This window comes from Ammodytes marinus (genome assembly GCF_949987685.1).
Source record: "Ammodytes marinus genome assembly, chromosome: 3".
Taxonomy (NCBI): domain Eukaryota; kingdom Metazoa; phylum Chordata; class Actinopteri; order Uranoscopiformes; family Ammodytidae; genus Ammodytes; species Ammodytes marinus.
Genome location: NC_137232.1, coordinates 28,972,043 through 28,990,031, shown reverse-complemented (window position 1 = coordinate 28,990,031; position 17,989 = coordinate 28,972,043). Strand labels below are relative to the sequence as shown.

Genomic DNA, 17,989 nt, shown 5'->3' with positions numbered 1-17,989 from the left:
ATGGGTGGAGAGGCAGTTCTTTTGATCATATCGACTTTGAGAGACATATGAGTTATTTTTTTTCCTTATTTTGATAACATAATTTGTTGGGTCTACATCTTATTTAGAGTTCCACATTGAACCTGACAGTGTGCAGTGTGGAAGCATCCAGGTAAGAAAGAAGATAAAATAGTGTTTCCCTGACTGATTTACAGTCTTTGCAGTCTGCGCTAAGCACACATCTGCATTAGGATGTTCAGTGTTTGGTGCTGAAAATAAAATAAAAAAACCTCCCCAGTCAATTCTTGTGTTCTGTCACAACACATAAACAATGCATGACTATGCCACTCTTGACAACAGGCTCCCTTTGAAATGTTACCTAGTGTAGTGTTTGTGTAGCTGCAAGTTAGGTCACTACTCTCACTTTTACTCTCACCTAAAATAAATACAGTGTCAGTGATTCAATAATAAATCCAAATGTCGTATAGGTAAAATACAGTGCAGAACAGAAACAAATAAAGAAAACAATATGCCCTCGAGAAGAGTCAGTGTGCCACCATTAGCTCCACAGTAGCCAAAATGAATAGCAGATGCCAAAATAAAACCCTTTTTTAAACCCTTGATGACCAGCGAGATCACAGGTAGGTATGCAATAAGCTCCAGCATCAACAATGACATTTGACAATAGCAATGGGATAACCACACAATAAGAAGCTCAGTTAAAATAGAATGTTTACATTTCATTGAACAGATACTCTCAAGTATATGGCTGTTGATCTACAGCGTTAGTGGGAGAAACAAGTACACATGTCTGTTGCAGTTTGCAGGCTTATTCCTACTGCGTGCCTAGGAGCCGGATTTGGCGCCATTCTAGCGCCATGGAGGACCCAGTTCCCTCATCAGCTGTAGAGCTGATTGTGTGTATACTGTATGTCTAGCTGGCGTATATTCAAGTTTGTATTGACACAGTTAAAACATAAGCTCAAGGCAAAGTAGATATAGACAAGAAGTCTCATTTCTGAGTCCGCCATGAGGACTCAGAAATGATATGCTAGAAAATAAATGACAGTCATATTATGTACACTGGTTATTCTTTATCGCAGTAAGTGTCACAGTAAAAATAATGACTCGTTGAAAATGAGATCTCAGCCCTGCTTTATCTCCCCAGCTCAATGGCCCAGATACAGAGAGGAACAACAGACACTTCTTTAAACGTTCTGTGGGCACATGGAGAAACTTTTCTTCCACCTACACAGGAGACCAGTTCCAACAAGAAGAAAGCTCAACGTAACAAGTGTTTGTAGGGAAGGTTGAGGGGGAGGGGAAAGAGTTATCACTTTAACAACTAAAAACGACATGCACATTCCTTTTTGTGCTTCGAAACTACAAGAGAGCAGCAGGACATTTAGTTCACTCATTATCGCGGCCTGTCCATGCTGGCTTTTTATGAATGACAATCTTCAAAAGGCAAAGAATGGTCCTTTGCCAGGGGAGCTGATTGTCACACAAAGCCATGTGTGGCTTGCCCTCTTCAAACCCTGCACCACTGCAGAAACCGTAGTGTTGAATGTTGAAATTCAAAACACTGAGTCAAAATGTTGTCTCTGTGTTGGCAAACAACCTCTCCATGGCACAATTCTGATAATGGGTCAAAAAAGGAGGAGGTCGATGGGTTAAGCTCGAGGGGAATATAAGGCTTCTTGATCCACTTTTTTTGGGGTGGGGGGGGACATTGAGAAGTCAAGTCACACAGTGTGTTAAAGCCAACCTCAGCCCCCTTGCAATCTCCCGGCATAAGAGAAAAGTAACAATATCACTCTATAGGGGGCTCCTTAGAGAGTTGGTTCTGTCACAGTTTTTTTTACAATCCTGGCTGCTTTGTAACACGCAGTTCAAACACACCCCTGCCTTTGCCCCTGCCTGCTCGGTCAGACGTGGGTCTGCATGCGCTTCTGCAGCGGCCGGGTGAGGTCTGAGTTCTGCGAGGAGGAGTTCTGGGAGTAGTGGGAGGAGGAGGAGGCGGCCGACGCCTTGCTGTCCTTGTCAAACTGCACGTAGCCGTCGGGCTTACTGTAGCTGCTGATGCTGCTGTCGCACTGCGTGTCGATGAAGGAGCTGGAGTCGCTGAGGGAGCCGCGCTGGAACTCGCGCTCGCACAGCTCGATGGAACTGCTGCCCATACCCAGCACGAAGCGCTGGCTGTAGTCATAGAGACGGTTGGGCCCGGCGCCCAGGGTGGAGTAGATGTTGGTGAAGGACATGCCCGTCGGTACCCGCTGCTTGCCCAGGGTGGCTGTGCTGGTGGGGTTGTTCCTCACCTCGACCGCCGACTGATTCCCCCCGGCCATGGTAGTGGGAGTGTGGTGCTCCTTAAAGGTGTTGACGCTGTAGTAGCCATTTGTAGGATCCTGGATAAAAAAAAAATAAATCAGGAAAGAAAAGATTATAATTATTTTTCATTATTATTACGATTGTATGTTTTGTTGTTTTTTATTTGTTAGGCTACATGTAATAGCAAATTATATCAGGATTTAAAAAAGAGGAGGAAAATCAGACCGTCCCCTTGTTGATTTGCAATTACTTTTTTTTTCTCCTGCACAAACCTCAACAGGAGCCAAGGTCACTCTGGCAGTAATTACCATTCAGATTTCTGAATAAATAAGGAAAGAGGCTCCCGTTGTACATACATAACAAGAAAAACAGTGCTTGTGTGCGAGGGTTGAGTCAGACTAGCCTCCTCGCTTACCTTAAAATAATGTCTCTTGCTAATTTAATGGGCCTTGATGATTCATAATTTGGCAATCCAACATGTCACAGCAAAGTTAATTCACATACCAGCGTTAATTGGACCCTAACACATTGTAGTGCCTGTTATTTTATGTATGAGCTGAAATGGCTTCTGTGGCTATACGGCAGTGCCACTTGTTTGTCTGCTAGGCTGCAGGCACTGTGCTGTCGCCATAGGCCCAGCACAGGGTATTAGTGTGTTTTTGTTTATTTATTTTTTCACAAGTCCTTGTGTGAATGGACGCAAATGTCAAGTATAGTGAGCATGGTGGCAAATCCCAAAAGAAGAGTGCTCATAATGGGAAAATGTGAGAAAAAAAACCCTGAGAGGATCCTTGTCATGCTTGTCATTATCAGACAACTGACGGGGGACATTGTTTGCGTCTGGCCTTTATCTCTTGTTCAGTTCCCCCCTTTATGCTCTTGCTTCCTACAAACAGTCATTAACTTAGATACACAAAAAACTGTTCCCAGAGGAAGCAAGTAAGCAGGCACACACTTCTGAAGCACACTCTAGGGAGCCAACAACACCAACATTGGATTGGACTAGAGAAGAGGGTCAGAATTGTGTTCATGGACCGGAGAGACAGGCTGTGCTAGATAGACTGTGGTTAAGTTTACTTGGAGGTCCACATGGTGTTGATATGACACTAACACATGCATGGGAAAATAATGTTTCTTTGAAAGGACAGGTTGAAAAGGATTTAGATAAAAAAACAAAGATTGTACTCCAAATTTGGAGTTAGAGAATGCCACGGAGATCAGCACTTCTTCCTTTCCAACATGCTCTTCTAAATAATCCAATCATATAAATGTGGTATAAGTAACACCTTAATAAGCAACTTAAATAACAGCTTGAGGGCCAACCAGCTACTTATTGCTTGAACCACCTTTGATGAGAGACTAATTAATCAAAATCAGCCCTCTACAGTAAGAGGAGTCATCTTGCCTCTGGACTAACACCTTGGAAAATCATGTGCAGCAGGAGAGGGATTAATGCTTTCCAGCTATTTCAGTCACATAGTTTTTAAGACCACCCTCTTCCCCTAAAGGCCTTCTCTCTCTCTCTCTCTCTCTCTCTCTCTCTCTCTCTCTCTCTCTCTCTCTCTCTCTCTCTCTCTCTCTCTCTCTCTCTTTCTCTCTCTCTCTCACACCACCTATCATTTTGGCTGACGTTGTTCATGAATTGTACCTTAATGTGCTGATATTCCTTCTCTTCCTCTTGTAACACCTCCAGCTGCTTTAGAACAGATTCCTGCTGGAACTCTCCTCTTTCAACCTGTATAGAAAATCAAGGAAAGTATACTTAGAGTTCTGTTCGTTTAAAAAAAAAAAACTCTTTCACTCAGAGGAAAAAAAAGGCATTTTGAGACTGAAGGATTTCTCTTTTATCACTTGTTCGTTCTTCTCCTTTTAAATATCAGTCAGGCATGTGTCACCTTCACTCAGGGCTGGCAGGGAGCATTAATAATGCATCCATGAATATATTTTATTTATCCTAACAAAATGCAGATTTGTGAAGTAGCCAAGCTCTTTTTCAACATCATGTACCGACCGCTTAAAGTATTTGGAAGTACAACGTAATCCAAAACTTCACACTGCAAATAGCCCAGCCCTGGGGCAAGCCGCATGCACACCAAACTACCGGTCCACTTCCAAAGAGGAAACAGCTCTTTGTGCTTCTCTAGAAGGTGTTTAGAAACAGAACTACACCCACACTAGGATTACCCAGTATGCATCATCATCTCCATAGTTACAATGTATTGGGGTCTGTTGAAGCTCATTGGACTACTGACATCATGTATAGATAAATATAGACCCTAGGCCTTAGCTACACCACATATACAATCTGCATGCCTTTCTGTCGTTCCATTACTCACAAAATAATGTATTCCAGAAGAAAATAGCAATGCCAATAATGAAGTGCATTCATCATGTTTCTGTCAGCTAAATAAGGGAATTGCAAATATGTACATATATTTAAGAAATAGCTGACATTTATTTTTGAAATAACAAAAAAAAGTAAAAAGTAGTAAAAAGTAGTATGTTCCGACACTCACACTCACCATCAGTTGTTTCATGGAGGTGTGCTCTTCGTTCTCGCGTGCTGCATTGTGGTCCTTGTGCACAATCTCCACGCGGATGTCGTTTTTCGCTGACACAACTCCTTTCAGATCTGGCAAAGAAACAGATGACACGCATATCTCAAAAAGCCAGATAAACACCATTCTGTATCTGTTGACATTATAATTTCCCTCAGTGCTGTTTGCAGAATAACAGAATTTAGCGAAAGAAAGATCCCAGGGTTTGGTCTGTGAGAGCTCCCCTGTTCCCCCCCCCCCCCCCCCCCCCGAAAAAACAATACAAGGCATTATTAATCATTTGTCGCCTGCCAACACAAGATTATCTTTTTCTGCATATATACGCAATCTCACAACAGCCTTTCCCTCGGTGGCTCATTCTGTTTTCGGGACAATGCTGATTGATACTGTCATATAACAAAGTCTTACTTTCTGTCTTAATTTTGCTTGCAAGTTCTCTCTGGTGAGCACAGATGGAGACGGGCAGTGAGGGCATAACCAGGTGCGCTTCCTCTGTAGTATACAGACAATAGACATGCTGAAGGGACCAGTAGCACAAATTGGTTCTTGGATAGAGACAGTGGCTAACTGTCTCTATCCTGAGTCACTTGGTACATGGGTGGGTGGCGTTGAACATGGCGCAGGATGTAAATAGCTTCACAAGCAAGAATGCAGCCAGACTGAGATTGCATGAAATGAGCCCTCATTACAATCTGGCTATCTCTGCACCACAAAAAAAAACATGTCCATCTCAACTATACAGGGATTTGATCTTTTATTGAGTGTGACACCATGTTCCAGCAATTTTAACTTGTGTCAGACATTTTGTCAAAGCAGATGGCAATATCTTGTAATCTTCTATTTTTATTTTATATTATTATGCCCCATATTCACGAAACCTAATGTCAATTTCTTTTTTTGCAGAGATCCAATATAACTTAACCTTGCAAGCGGATTTATTTTCCTCACCATTGGTTTTAAATGGCAATTATGTCTATATTGGAAAAGATGGACATTTTTATTGTGTGCTGGGGGCGATACAGTACTTTGGCATGCTCGCTCAGATAGTTGTAACAGGGGGGAAGAGGAGACTTACTTCTCTGGGCGCGGGTGCAGCAGAACGCTCCGATAGTGCCCATGAGGACAATGAGGGCCACGAAGGCTCCCACAGCAATGCCGATGATCACCGCCACGGGTAGAGACTCTGCACGGAGAGAGGGGAAAAGAGAATGGTTCGTTCAACATTCATAGCCACAACATCTCAAATCAAACACTCAATTCAACACAGGGCAAATGACAGAGAGTCACAGAGAGTGTCATAATATGGGGAACACACATGCATAAGTTCTCCTCATTTCTCAATCCTCATTGTCTGTCTGCCTGCAACAAACAGGAAGTAAGGGAAGATATATGCTTCATTAGAGCCCTCTAAGGGACTTTGACATTTTCCCTTAGGCACAATGTGATGAAATAACAATACACAGGCCCTACTATGCCACAAAAAAGTTGTGTACTTTACCTCCAAATCTCAGCGAAACGTTTATTTTATTTTAGCAGTGCATGTAAATATAATTGTCCTACTAATATTGTAAATGGTAAATGGTAAATGGACTTGACTTATATAGCGCTTTTCTAGCCGATTTTCTCAGCCCCAAAGCGCTTTACATATCTTACCACATTCACCCATTCATACACACACTCATACACCGATGGCAGTAGCTGCCATGCAAGGCGCTCTCTGAACCATCGGGAGCAATTTGGGGTTCAGTGTCTTGCCCAGGGACACTTCGACATGTGGCGGGTAGGCGGGGAATCGAACCTCCGACCCTGCACTCCAGAGGCAATCTTCCTACCCACTTCGCCACTGCCGCCCCGGCTTGTCTTGTTGTACTGCCATATAACTTTTTATTCACACTCATTTAAGCTGATCATTTCACTAGGGACTTTTTTATTTCCATAGAGTAGAGTGTGTTTGTTTCACATGATCGTGTTTGTGCGTTTTTCTGCGAGCATGTTATAGTGCATGTGCGGACCAGCAAGAGATTCAACCTGCATCAACGTGCTTCTCGGTCATTAAAACACACTTTAATGATCTGAGTAACCAGCCCGCGTTTATGACCTTCTCGCATTTTAAAGCAATGCAAACAAACCGAGCGCTCTCGCTACACCATTAAAGCCTATTTAATGTCTTCATTGATCAATGTCACTTTCACGTAAGCAGCTTATAATTTATCATTTGTGATAAGTGGATAGAAACAGCTTCCCCCTACGGTAGAGGGGAAAAGGTCAGCAGATAAAACATGTTCATTTTCGAAGCAGAATAAATAAATACAGAAGGTTCCTCCTTTACGTAAAGAAAGCAAGAGGCATAGTGTATTTTATATTCAGAGTGCAGTGTGTGTGCTAAGGGTCACTAGTTCATATTACCAGGGAGTTGCTCATGCTCATGTCGAACCAGAAAACTTATTTGAGTCATCATCACATTGACTGTACATCAAACGTTGTAGAATAGGTCATGCATGGTAGGTTTGTATTACCATCTTGCAGTTCCGAATTAAACATTTCGGATAACTTTCCAAAATAATTTGAAATTTTTATTTTATTTTAGGGTGTTTATGTAAAACTGCTGTATCTAAAAACAAATGTAGTTCATGATATACCAATTATTTTTAATGAATTACACACACAACAATGGATATGTTGTTCTTCATTTGTTACTGTGCATCATCAGCATTATTCATATTGGACAAATTTGTTAGAACATGCTGTATCATTCATGCTCACACACACACACACACACACACACACACACACACACACACACGCACACACACGATACAATGTACAGTCACACGCTCACACACACAGGCACACAACCACAGTGGGGCACACACAGCGGCGCGCAGTAGCTTGGTCACTTTTCAACCATCTTTCACTAGTAAAACCACAGTCACGTGATTTTTTTTGAAGAAGAGGAAGGTGGAACCTGTCGAACCTTGGCTCCCACCTTGTTCCTTAAGGCGTATGATCTCCGTGTCCGAGCCAAAGCTGTTCCACGCCGTGCAGTTGTAGATGGTCTGGAAGTCGGCCGGCACTATGTTACTCATGGTCAGTGTTGAGATGACTCCTTCTTCTGTGGTGACCGTTTCCACCGTGTAGCGACCCGATGTGCCCGACTCCAACACTGTCTCCTTCCATGACCAGGCCTGAGGAAAGAGAAAAGGTATTTTCACCTTTTATTGACACTTGAAGATTTTAAGTAAATAGCGGAAATAGGGAGAGAGAGAGAGAGAGAGAGAGAGAGAGAGAGAGAGAGAGAGAGAGAGAGAGAGAGAGAGAGAGAGAGATAGGGGTGATGACATGCAGTGGACGGCCAGGGACCACAGTCAAACCCGGGACCGCTGTGATAATGACTGAGCCTCAAATGGTAGGAAGTGCACTCTGATGGTAAGACAAAAGTGTTCGGTGGGAATACATTATAGGTGTAATACTGTATTGTAAATGGTTAGGGTTGAAATGTTTTAGCTAACTGGCCATTTGCTGCTGTGTTCTATTTGAAAAGCTGCCAGCTCTGGTTGATAATTGCAAATTGCATGTAGTACTCTAGGCAGATCTCTTCTCACCGCGGTATTAAGATGACTGTGTGCTGTGTGTTTTTGGGATAAGGCTGTTCGGAGACTCCAAGTAACCATTAGTAGAGCAGTGCTTGATTTGAGACGTATACGACCGAGTGGCAAGAGCAACTTTGTATTTCTTTTTTTTACACAGCAACAATAATTTTTTGGGGCAAAATGAACCAGATAAAGAAAATGTTCAAATAAAAATAAAGATTCAACCTTAATAACTTGTAATTAATTCATTCAATTTAAGTTAACTTTTTTTTAGTATTTCTTAGGAATAAGAACACAAGAATTTTTTTTCTCTCACTGACTGTTCACTGTGTTGGAACAGCAGCACATGCATAGCATGATTCAGAAATATTTCAAACACATTTTTGGTGGTATTTCCTATCTATTAGTAGTAGCCAAGTAGTAAGTAGCCAAACCTGCTAAGTCTAACTAACGCCACTAGATCTTAAAGCCGGACCTTTCAAAATGATGAATATGCCAATGCCAAATTCACTGACATTTGGTGTAATTATGACAGACCGTTACTCTGAATACTTTGAATACTTTGAATTCTGGGACGGACAATGACAGAAATATAGAGCTGCCCCTTATTCTTAAAATATTGTTTCCCCCAGCGAGGTACAGCAATAATGGAGGTGCTCTTTAACAATATAAAGGAAATTGACAGGCATTTTAGGTTTTAAATGTATGGTGCTGGAACAAATGATGGAGTTAATGTTATATTCTTCAACCTTTTCCAATCTTTTGTTGCCTTTGCAGTCTATGGCTAAAGTTAATAGATCCATAGTTTAGTCACGCATCATATTTCAGACACATGATAGGTCCTTGCATTTAAATCAGGCAAAGTTGAGAAAAAGATGAGATCAGGAAAAAAAAATTAGTCCCAAGGTGTACTTACAATGCGGTCCGGAGGAGGTGTGCTTCGAATGAAACATTTGATTTGTCCTTTTTCTCCGTGTAAAGCTTGCTGAGTCTGCGTACTGGAGATAGTAGGGGGCCCTGAAGAAGAGAAAAGAAGAACAATCATAAATACAAGTTTGACTCATTGATGAGTCACACACATTGGAACATGAATGATTCAATACAATTTTCAGTTTCATGTCATATGCCGATTCTACTCAATCAAGTTTTGATGGTATATTAGATTCTAATTGCGCTCCAGTTCCAAGCAGTTACACCTGAAGTGTTCAGTAAATTGGGACTCTAGGGGAAGATTGTATTGTGGCCCTATATGAACATGCCTTATCCCTCACAATCTAGCCAAGGACACACCAGGACTAAACAAAGGGCATACGTGAAGGCCCACACCTCATTCTGTATCAAGAAAAATTGCTGATTTATGGCTGGTTTGATTTCTCCCACGGAGATAAAAGTCGTTGGGGGAAAGTACAGCAGTGCATTCAGAATCGCAAAGATGGAAAGAGAAAAATGCCTCTGTGGGGAGTTAACACACACACACCCACACACACACACACACACACACACACACACACACACACACACACACACACACACACACACACACACACACACACACACACACACACACACACACACACTTTAGAGTGTCACCTCAATCCATTTTCTTACAGCGGATTTGACCTCCGAACCAATAGTTCAGCAAATCAATTAACAGTGAGCCACAGCTATAGTAAAAGACACAATCCATATATGACATGGAAAAATACAGCTTTATACTGTATTTGCATGCATTGTTATTATTCTAATTTATACTATAAATAAACATTTTAGTACCATTAAAAAAGTCTAGGTTCCTTGTAGGTATGATTGCATTTCAATGACTTTATTGGAGTTACAAACAATGTACACAGGGTGAGTTCAATCACTAGGATCTGCAGGTATGGACTTCAAGCCAGCATATGTTCTAACCTTGGTCAGGCTACAAGATCTGGCCTGACAAGGGCAGTTCAGCCTAAACGACTGGTCTGCTTGCCATCTGGTCTGGAGGCTGTTCACACTAGGTGACAGCACTAATATGAAGACAAGATGTCACAGCAGATGACCCAATTCTGTCTTTCAAGTGTATTTTCCCTTTGGTTGTGAAGAGCTCACTGCAAGTACAATTCCAGTAGAAAAGTACAGAGGAAAGCACTTTAATTGTTTTTTTTCTTCTCAGATCTAAGCATATTTTGATATTTATTTGATTACATGTGTCTTATACGTAATGGCAGAAGCCCAACAGGACGCATTCCGAAAAAATCAATAATTTCTGAATCATGTCGGCTTCAATTACGTTTGTTCACATTTGAGGTTCACCATATCCTGAAAGATTTAGGTTTCATGCTGGTGAATTTTCTTTTGAGGATGGACACAATCCAATTTAAAATACACAAACGTACATCATCACTCTCATCCACTCCTATTTCTTTTGAAAGAAGGGTTTCTTTAAATAAACAGTATGCTCGATCGAAAATAACACTCATCTTATGCTGTTTTTTTATTTGGTAAAAATGAAAAGAATGTAAAAATAAACATTAAAGCACGTCTTTTGTGATGGTTAGGGTTAAGAATATGGGTTTAAGGGGGGGAGGGGGGAGCTTTATTAGTGAGACAATTCGCTTCTCCGCCAACTTTTCCTCAAACTCCCGCTCTCTGCCGTCTCTCTGACAATACATAATTGCAGTTTATTACCTGTCTCTTATTAAAATGAATTAACATTTTAATGAGACTTTGCCAGATGGCGTCTTGGCATGCTACTGGAGAATGCTGCAAGGCTGCTACTGCTGCAGAATGAGGGCTGCATGCAGACAATATAAGACAAATGGATCAAAAGCTGTTCTGCTTCTTTAGCTTGTTGTTTGCCACATTGGAGTGAACGTATCGGTACAGCATGCGTATGCTGAAGTTCATGTTAGGATAGTTTCTATATGCAGTATTCAAGAATATAGATTACTAGATTAGCAGATTAAATGTATGTATGGGGATCCTATGAACTGTCAACTGTTGACACAGAATGTGCCAATCGCTTGAGGGTTGCAAAAGGTCGGTTGGGAGACACAAGGAAGATCTATTCTATGGATCAGAGCTGCAAATGAGGAATATAATTAGATAGCTTTATCTCACTGGCTCAGCTTGGTGTGAAAGTATGAAAGTGTGTGTGTGTGTGCGCATGTGTTTGTGTGTGTCAGTGTTTTCCCCTGTTGGCGTGTGCACTTGTTTGCAGCTCAAACTATCTGATTAGAGCAAAACACGTTGGAGGTGGGTGGCACTACGACATCAATGCTAGCAGCAGGGGAGGTAATCAAAATGTTGGGTGCAATGTTTTGCTCGTTCATTTGAGGAGGTGTTCACTCTGGAGTGGACATTACAATCTGATTACACAATATCGGTGTGGGTGTCAAAAGGACAAGGCTAACATTTCCTTCCTGACTGAGGCATCAGCTTTGAAAATAAGCATCTCCTTTGATTTGTGTGTTTCGTTTGTGATGAAAGAGAGCAAGACACGAGTCACAGAGTGAGTGGAACAGAAGCAAAAATATCAGTGATGGTCACTGGTGGCTGCATTTTCCAAGGGGAGAAATCCCTGTCCACACGTTGCCAATCAGAGTCTGTTTCATATTATTAATATTTGAACAATTTTGTGCAGTCAAACATACCAACTGCAGTATTTTATTTGTACTGTATTTATACTATAGATGTAAGTACATAGCCAAAAAATACTTGTTTAAACATTTGACATGGAAAAATCCGATAATGCAAACAAATAGTGGATACATATGATTTCCATGAGATTATCTGTCCAGTGGAGATTCTACATATTGAACTCTGTGCTTTGGGTTTATCTCCTAAAGTCCAGTCACTCTGCAATGTGTCCAAACACCAGAGACAAGATTAATCTGATAGAATTGTGCGACTGTGCGTGAACATATTGTTATTTAGTGGCTTCTCATCGACTTGGCTAGTCTACAGCAATGTTAGGGTAATCTTCCTGCTGTTTTATTTCAACTATGCTACATTGCAATGACAACAGCCAGTCAGGAGTGATTTAATCTTCATCCCTAATTGGTCAGCTGAGGTTGCCATCATGTTGAACTTCTGCATTAATACACTTTTCTATCCAAGAATGCTCTGACAGCCTCACCACATGTGCGTTCTTTGGCTCAATGCATCTTTACAACAGGGAGCAGACCCCGTCTATTTTCCCTGCATGCAGTGTGAGACACTTTTGCTTCCATTCACACTGTGAAACACATTTTACAGCAGTAACTCGGCACAGATGGCACAGGCAAAAAACACACACGAATCAGTGTATTGTCTAGCAACATTACTGTAAGTGCTTTATCCAAATGTGCAGCTTTTGAAGGGCGCTGAAAGTGTTTCCCAATACTTAGTGCAGTCTTTGCGCTATGGTCACATTAACAGAATCAACATAACACATCAACATTAAAAAATAAATCAGTTTTTGCCACAACAACATTCCACACTTGAGAGCCTCTTGCTTGCGCTATGCAAGCAACCATCCATTTGAAATATAAGTGAAGTGATTTAAGTGACTGGCCAATGTTTTTGTGGAGTATGTTCGTGAGAGATTTGTCTAAGAATGAAGATGTTTGACAATTATAGGATTTATTTGTTGCAAATGTAGGATACTTATCCTTGATCATATTCATGTTATGATGCCATTCCACTGTGGCATGATGTACTTTGCTACACAGCCATGTATTTGAAAATATAAAGATCCAAGTTGAAAACTATTGATTGTAATCAGTGGCGTGCGACTTTTTAATGTGCAGGCTGGGGTTTTTAATAGACGTTCTTTCCACTTCATTGACTGTACGTAGAGGATCTCTCAACCATTATTCCCTCCCTGCATAGACATACAGAGGACACCTTGGAGCTGCTGCCCTCAAAAAGTATATGACCTTTTGTGAACAGGCCTTATCCTCCGAAGAAAAGATCCTGTTAGAAAAACCTCTCCACACATTTAGCTTTTTGAACACGGTGAGGGAAATAATTGAAAGCTATTTTTCCACATGTGCGAAACATGGTGTCTGTATGAGCTGAGCACAGTCGGGTTCATTATGTATAATGGGAAAAAGTGAGTTCAAAGTCTTTCCGGAAAGTCTTGAAGATCATATCTCACTATGCCTGAGTTTAGCCGGTCAGATGAGACGTGCTGCATCTTAAATGCAGTTTTTCTCCTTCATTAATTTGCACTTTTCTTTCTCATACGGTATCATTGCCAGTTTAAAGGAGGCTGGAATGCTAATTAACTAGGCACACATAAAGGCTGTCTAGAGAAAGAAAGCAAAGAAAAAGGATCCATAACAACCTGGCGCTCTGTGGGATATGGTGGGATTCTCCGACCCTCCCTCTCTTTTACTGTGGTAATGGGCTCTCTCTCCCTAGGCTGCCCATTTATGCTGTATGTGTGTCATTATACATACTGCTTTGCCTAAAAGACACACACATTCTCACAAACACAAATGTCTTTCCAGATCGACTCACACTTGTTAATGTATTAATAAGTATGTATTGCCATACATGTATTTCCCTTCAGTATACACCCGCTAAATCCTTTCAAGCATGCCAGATAACTTTTTCTCAATTCCAACTTCTGCAGGACTGCGGAGGAAAAAAAGCCATGCGAATATATTGTATGTATGCTATATAAATAATCACACGCATGGAAGTGCACGGCTCCCCCCTTCGTTAATGTAGCCACTTGACGACGTCTGAAATGCAGAGACGCTTTCCGTTCTGAAAAAGAATGTTTGACTAGCGTAAGCAATATGTATCCATTAGTGACTTAAACACAAACGCTTTCCCCTGCTAGCTGTTTGATTATAATTAAATTACATTCTTCCCCAGGGGAAAGCAGGAATCCTCATGTCTTCAGATGCTATGCCACAGTGGGAGCCATTGACACAAAACAGAGGGAGAGACCGAGGGAATGACAAATTATAAACACATGTAATTTAAATGACGGCGTTAAGGAAATGGGGGATAACTGCAGGGAAAACAAACAGCAAAATAAATATTAAAATGTGCGGCAGACACCGTTGCGACATGAATTTCTCTATCGGAATGTGTACAGCCTTGCCTTAAGACCGTACCATGCCGCCCCCCCGCCCCCCCCCCCCCCCCAAAGGCTACTTAATTCGCTATATGTTAATTATTCATTGAGAGAATCAATGGAGTCCAGCTGACTGTCAGTGAGCTTGGGCTTATAGGCTGATTGTGAGGTATGGAGGAGCCCTCACATTCGTCTGCATCAGCCCCACACACGCGACACCACTCCAGCCGCAGTGTTTGCACTTTCACAAGTTTGACAATAAGATTCGCCTCAAGGACTGGCTATGAGAAATGACTCAGACTGTCCTCATTTGCTTTGGGAAGTAAAATAAATGATGAATTTCAATTATTCAGAAGGGTAAAGAGGAAGGAGGCTTTTCTAGAATGTCAAATACCAATTCAGGCAGCAAAGGGGTAGGAGACGCACACATACGCAAATAAATAGACTAGAAGACATCCAGAATTTGGTTGAATGAAGTCTGCAGAGACTAAATAAACATTCCATTTCGGCTTTGTTGTTTCCCAGTGTGCTTGCATTTGTGTTCTAATCTTTATTAAAGCAATCCGTCTTCTACCTCACATCATATTTGCAAAGCAAGGCACACTCAACAGTTACATGAGAATAAAAGAGAAGCAGTGAAATATACTGGTACATTGAATATGATCTAGTGTGTTTACAAATCAAGGCTGCTGTAAGGATGGTTGCTATCAGCGGAATGGGAGACAATAGAATTAGTCATGAGTTTTCTTCATGCCTCTTCTGCCTTGATTTCAACTGAATTCCTGGCTGAGAAAGAGGGGCGGGGGTCTCAGTGTGGTTCATAGAAAGCCATGGTTCTGATCCTGTGCTAGAGGGAATGCTGGTATCCCGCTCGCTCTGATATGCAAAGCTTATGTCAGGGTTTTTGAAAAGAAAATCTTTGCACACACTGTTTGCTGCTTGATGTACCTTCATGCCCAAATCAGCACCAGGGTTGCTTACAGGCATGCTCTTTTGTTAGCTTTTAGAAATGTGCGATGAAACACTGTCAGCATTAGCTCAACGTCATTTCAACAGCTTCTTAAAAAAACCTCTCTCTCTTGTGTCGTCTCCTTTATTTCTTCCTTTATTTATTTTGGGCCCAGTTTTCTTTGAGATGGACACGGGGAAAAAATAAAAGACACGTAAATTCCACTACTAAGAACCCTCTGCCACAGCCAAGCATGCTGCCTGAATATCAAGCACCGATAATGAAGTCATTTGTTTGAGAGTTGCCAGGTCTCCCACCAAGGCTCGTATTCATTAGTCAGTCGATTCCTAGGAAAAAGGCAGCTTCCTTGTGACTCACACAGAACATAATTAGCATATAAGTACATTTCACCTGTTCGCCTCGAAACGACAACGTCTGTTATGTGTGTTGCTTTTTATATGTAAGGGCTTCGCAATGATGCCAGCTGATGAAACAGTGCTGTTCTTATCACATTATCTGTGCCAGGAAAGTTAATTTGCATAGGCAATGCTATGTTGCGCCTCGTCCTTGTGTTTGTGTATATGTGTGCGTGTGTGTATCACGGCTTGCGTTTTGTTACTGTACAGTACTTTTTTTTTTTTTTTTTTTACAGACAGAAGGATTTCTGTAAACCACAGAGGAAGCAGAATCCTGACTCCTGTGACAAATTGCTTTCTTCTTGCTGTCGACGACCCCGGACCTCGGGATACACATGTGTATGTGTATGAATTTGACAACTTTGTGGGCTTTCCGAGGAGAAGACTTATCAATAATACAGCTTACCATTAACAGTGAGGGCAACCTCCTTCTCCCCTGCTCCTACACGCGGGACCACAGCACGACACACGTATTTCCCAGCATCCTCCTGTCTCACGGACTTCAGTGTCAGGAGGTTTTCATTGCTGAGAACCTGCAGCAAAAATAAAAGTCAAAGGTCATCCAAATGCAATGATAGCAAAGGCCCCATCTGAGATAGCAACAAGGCAGCGCAATGGGAAAAAAAAGACTAAAGGCAGCACATGGACCATTTAATACCTTAAAGGGCACCACTTCTCAAGTATTAAAATCCAATTTAGGGTCTGAGCTCAGTAGAGTGAAGGGGTTGGCTTTGGCCTTTTGATGTTGACAAAAGGAAAGGTGGAAGGGGTCTGAATTCAGGATCAAAACAATAAAACTGATTTGAAAAAAGGTGACCTGACAACACTAGGTTCACATAGAAACAATATATGGCTATGACGTAAAATAAATACCCAAAGTACTTCACATAGGCAATGGAATCCTACAAAGTCTCACACATGGACTATGAAGCAATTGTAAGTCACAGCATGTGACTGTTTATTAATAAACATACTTGGTAGCATTGGAAATCAATATACTTACCACTCCAGATCCTCTCTTCATCCACACTATGGTTAAAGAAGGATTTCCTGTCCAGGCACAGTTGAATACAGCGTCAGATCCAAGGTCCACCTGCAAAGACTGAGGCTCGGCAGCCATGCGAGGACCAACTGTTGAAATAAACACAATGTGTTGCCGTCTATGATACATCCACAATCAAGCATCGTGCACTTCTTGGAACGTCAAAATACACAAGGCAGTACAAATCCATATAAACAGTATTAGGTTGCTGGCATTCTTGCTGGCATTCTTTAAAAAAAAAGGCACAACACATTGCCAAAAAGGCACAACACATTGCTTGAATAGCCACTCACAGTAGACGTCAACATTGCGACTGACGTTGGTGCTGCCAAGAGGGTTGGTCACCTCGCAGGAGACAGGTTCCGTGAAGAAGGAGTGATCCACAATCACCTCGTACGTGTCTCCAGAGACCTCCTTGATTATACTGCCTCCTTTGGCCCACCTAGTAAGAGGATTACAAAGCAGAGACGGTAAGAAATTAAAACAAAATGAAGTTAATGGGGAAAAGGCATTAAAGGTTTTTACACCTCCTTATGTCAATAGCATCCTTTTGTGTGAATAAATCATCATTCTGGGGTAGGTTGTTCTGTGCTGGCTTCAGCATTTTTTTTTGTGGCAGCCCTCCACGCTTTGACAAGCTCCCTGGCGACTCGGAGCAGACAGCACGTTGCTCATTACGGCAGGCAGAGAGTGCAGCAGCAGAGAAGAAAAACAAATCACAAAATGACAAATGGGGTAACTCCCTCACCTATGAAGACGTCAGTTGACACACACACACACACACTGTATTACACACAACAGCTGATGTAAATTGACACGGGATCACATAAAAAAACATCTGTTTACGTTTGTGAATGATGGCTTCTGTGACAGGGATACAGACACTCGCCACGTGTTGAGGTGAGACTTTTATGATGTCACGGGCAGGGGTGCCTCTCACTGTGCATTGGTGTGGATGGCTCTGTGCTACTATGAGCAGACGGGTCCCATTTATAAAAAGTGAAGTGAAGGCATCTGTAGCTGTCTTGGCCCCTCTTTGGAAGAATTTAGACGATGCTGTGGGACATGC

The 17,989-nt window shown here is 41.8% G+C and overlaps 1 protein-coding gene across 3 annotated transcripts in view; it reads right to left on the bottom strand.

Annotated features, from left to right (window-relative positions):
- Positions 1–1,907: 1,907 nt before the first annotated feature.
- kirrel3b (kirre like nephrin family adhesion molecule 3b) overlaps positions 1,908–17,989 on the bottom strand; it is a gene marked incomplete at its 3' end in the record, with an annotated part of 145,534 nt that continues 129,452 nt past the window's right edge. The window contains exons 7-16 of one of the 3 annotated variants that reach the window (XM_080053634.1): positions 17,214–17,362; positions 16,882–17,009; positions 16,285–16,411; positions 9,375–9,475; positions 7,843–8,053; positions 5,944–6,051; positions 5,277–5,360; positions 4,827–4,942; positions 3,959–4,045; positions 1,908–2,387 (exon numbers count right to left, since the gene is read on the bottom strand). In XM_080053634.1, the coding sequence (XP_079909760.1) occupies positions 1,908–2,387; positions 3,959–4,045; positions 4,827–4,942; positions 5,277–5,360; positions 5,944–6,051; positions 7,843–8,053; positions 9,375–9,475; positions 16,285–16,411; positions 16,882–17,009; positions 17,214–17,362 (1,591 nt within the window). The remainder of the gene's footprint in view (positions 2,388–3,958; positions 4,046–4,826; positions 4,943–5,276; positions 5,361–5,943; positions 6,052–7,842; positions 8,054–9,374; positions 9,476–16,284; positions 16,412–16,881; positions 17,010–17,213; positions 17,363–17,989) is intronic. The other 2 variants (XM_080053635.1, XM_080053633.1) reach the window with 2 other exon arrangements.